Source organism: Triticum dicoccoides, chromosome 4B (assembly GCF_002162155.2).
Source record: "Triticum dicoccoides isolate Atlit2015 ecotype Zavitan chromosome 4B, WEW_v2.0, whole genome shotgun sequence".
Taxonomy (NCBI): domain Eukaryota; kingdom Viridiplantae; phylum Streptophyta; class Magnoliopsida; order Poales; family Poaceae; genus Triticum; species Triticum dicoccoides.
In genome coordinates this window covers 612848333-612851612 of record NC_041387.1, presented here as the reverse complement: position 1 = coordinate 612851612, position 3280 = coordinate 612848333, and the positions used below count along the sequence as shown (strand labels likewise).

Below are 3280 nucleotides of genomic sequence, written 5' to 3'. Positions count from 1 at the left end.
CTCCGTGGCCGGCGCGCCTGAGCTGGCAGCTTGCGCGCCCACCGCCCGGCCGGTTGCTGTCCCGATCCATCATCCATCCCACATTAGCTCTCCTCGCGCTCTCCGCACCGCATGCACTGTTCGCTGCACGGCCTCGTGTTACGTATGCTCGAAAGGAGCTCACTTTAATCAGCACAGTGGGTGTTCCATCGATCCCCGCACAGTTAACCTCACCAGGAAAAATGTCACGCAGAAAATCACCGATGATGGCGAGAGCTTGTCGACTTCTCCGTTTTTCACCTGCACAAAGTGTCTCGTTTTGCTCACTAGGGTCCCAAACAAACCAACATTTGGCACTTGCACCGCATGACACGATCACACGAGCCGTGCGAGGCACAAAGGAAAGAACCGGCCGAGTTTTTCCGTATGTTTTCTCCCCTCATTTCCGGAGAGACTATCTACTCCAGTAGCTATTTTATTCTACCAAGCCTTATCTCCGCCATGAATTTCATCACATCAATCAAACAAAAAAGAAAACATTATCTTCTCTTTCCCTCCCATCAATTTTCGAAGCCACCAGCACACACTTTCGGCATGCAGTTACAGCCAGCTGTTTCCCAAAAATCGCACCTGAGCCCGGCGTCCAGAAGCTTCAGGCGTAGCAAGCACGCGATCCCAATATGGCGTTTCCCCGGGGGCCTCACTCCACACCGTCCATTCGTCACTGGAACCGGCCACACCCGGTGGCCCGCGCCAGCCCGGCCCGGCGCGCCGTGTATATATACCGCCTCACTGTCCCGCTCCTTCCTCACCAACTCACCTCTCTCATCTCTCTCGACTCCGGCCAGTCTCTTCTTCTCTAGAAAGCTAGCGAGGCTTGGAGGTGAGCGAAAATGCCGGTCAGCAGGATCGCCGTGGGGAGCCACCGTGAGGTGTACGAGGTCGGCGCCCTCAAGGCGGCGCTCGCCGAGTTCATCTCCACGCTCATCTTCGTCTTCGCCGGCCAGGGCTCCGGCATGGCCTTCAGTGAGTTTCTTCTTCTTTCTTCTCGTCGATTAATTCTTTCCATCACCACTCGCTTGCTCGCATGCGGTAGCTTAATTAGGAGAAATTAACTTTGTTAATTGGTAATTTGCATCATCATAATAGGTAGCTAGTGCACGTACGACAAAGGGATTGAGAAAAACCGCCTGCTTTTGGTTTTGGAGACAAGTTAAGTGACAAGAAAGAAAGAAACACTTTATGAGGCGTTACCAGTAGCCTAGAGAAATCTGTCTCAGAAAGGAGTAGGGTTTGATTGCTATAGGCTTTTTAGGTTGAATGATTGGCGCAGAATGACCAGTCTGCCCTTGGGGTTACGTGGAGAATCCCATGTGGTGATGAACCAGTAGCTTCTGTTCCTATCGAGCCTGCCACCATGTGCTAGCTTCTGCCCACAAGTAGCAAAAATTGATCCATTTCCACATTTGCACCAGTGCGTATCTGACTGACTGTTTTCCTTGTTTGATTGTGCGTGCAGGCAAGCTGAGCCCCGACGGCGCGGCGACCCCCGCTGGCCTGATCTCGGCGGCGATAGCGCACGCCTTCGCCCTGTTCGTGGCGGTGTCCGTGGGCGCCAACATCTCCGGCGGGCACGTGAACCCGGCCGTGACCTTCGGCGCCTTCGTGGGCGGCAACATCACCCTCTTCCGCGGCCTGCTCTACTGGATCGCCCAGCTCCTGGGCTCCACCGCCGCCTGCTTCCTCCTCCGCTTCTCCACCGGCGGGCTCCCCACCGGCACCTTCGGGCTGACCGGCATCGGCGCGTGGGAGGCGGTGGTGCTGGAGATCGTCATGACCTTCGGGCTGGTGTACACGGTGTACGCCACCGCCGTGGACCCCAAGAAGGGCAGCCTGGGCACCATCGCGCCCATCGCCATCGGCTTCATCGTGGGCGCCAACATCCTGGTCGGCGGCGCCTTCTCCGGCGCGTCCATGAACCCCGCCGTCTCCTTCGGCCCCGCCCTCGTCAGCTGGGAGTGGGGGTACCAGTGGGTGTACTGGGTCGGCCCCCTCATCGGCGGCGGCCTCGCCGGCGTCATCTACGAGCTGCTCTTCATCTCCCGCACCCACGAGCAGCTCCCCACCACCGACTACTAAGCAGCGAGCTTAGGATCGGAGTCGCCGTCCATCCGTCCGTGTGATGCTTCGTCTCCCCCTTCCTTCCCGTCATCAGTCGTTTTAGTTTCTCGCGCGGTCGCCGCATGCCATGATGCATGTATGCGGAGCTCGCCTCGTTTGCTTTGAATCAATCAGTCCTGGGATCCGTCGATCGGTCGGTCAGTCGAGTCAGTTTGTGGTGCGTGCGTGGAGCTGTAAAAGCGTGGATGATCTCGATCTGGGATGACCGACCCAGTCAATTTGCTTCTGTAAAACTGTGAATTCGCCCGCCCGAGTAATTTCAAGTTCAGTTGAGTTGGAATGGATCGACCGTGCCTTGTGAAATGTGAATTTGCCAATTTGGTTGCAGGAACTTGAATTCCGGAATTAATCCGGCCGTATGTGAGACTGTCAGTGAGGTCCACTACTGTTTAGTTTGTCTGAAGCTGTTGCTCCTCGAATCGCCATGGTTCTAGCTAGCACTGCGGGGGCACGAGCGTGCGGGTCAGTGTCAATAATGGAGTGGGCATGGCATGGCAGGGCAAGGGCAAGCATGTGGCGACGAGGGAGACGGTACGACGCCACGTCGGAGTGGTGATAAGGCTGAGCTGTTGTTGTCGGCTGGACCGGCCGGCCGGGTCGATCTACCCTACCCTAACCCGGCCTATCAGGTCGTGCTCGCGCGGCGGAGTGCCCGTGCCGGGTACCATACACGCATGCGGCCATGCATCCGGCCATCCCGGCCCTTCTACTAATCATGCGCATTACGTGGGGTTGTTGGCACATTTACTGTCATGTCCCATGGATCCGACTGTAGGCCCTCTTCACGAGCATATTTAGAACGAGTTTGCTAATTCTCCGTCGACCGAGACATGCTATATTCATGGGATCATACCGGGAGATCCGTGTAAATTTTCTTTTTAGTTTTTCTCTTTTCTTTCTTGCTCAGTTGATTAAGACCTAGCCACATCCTATTTAGAACCTAAGAATAGCACCCCTAAGATCATCTCTAGCAAACCCCGCAAATCTCGCAAATCCGTATAAGTCCGGCGAGTATACGGGCTCGGCCCAATTTTCTGGTCAGAACAGAGCCCGTATACTCGTCCGCCCCGTAAAAAAATTTACCGCGGCCCGCAAACCGCCCAGCAGAAGCGCTATACCT

At 56.0% G+C, this 3280-nt stretch overlaps 1 protein-coding gene across 1 annotated transcript; it reads left to right on the top strand.

Annotated features, from left to right (window-relative positions):
* Positions 1-779: 779 nt before the first annotated feature.
* On the top strand, positions 780-2445 carry LOC119291762 (aquaporin TIP1-1). The gene is made up of 2 exons (XM_037570572.1): positions 780-1005; positions 1499-2445. Exons 1-2 carry the CDS (start codon positions 873-875, stop codon positions 2116-2118), a joined length of 753 nt encoding a protein of 250 aa, XP_037426469.1. The 5' UTR covers positions 780-872; the 3' UTR covers positions 2119-2445.
* The last annotated feature ends 835 nt before the right edge of the window (positions 2446-3280 follow it).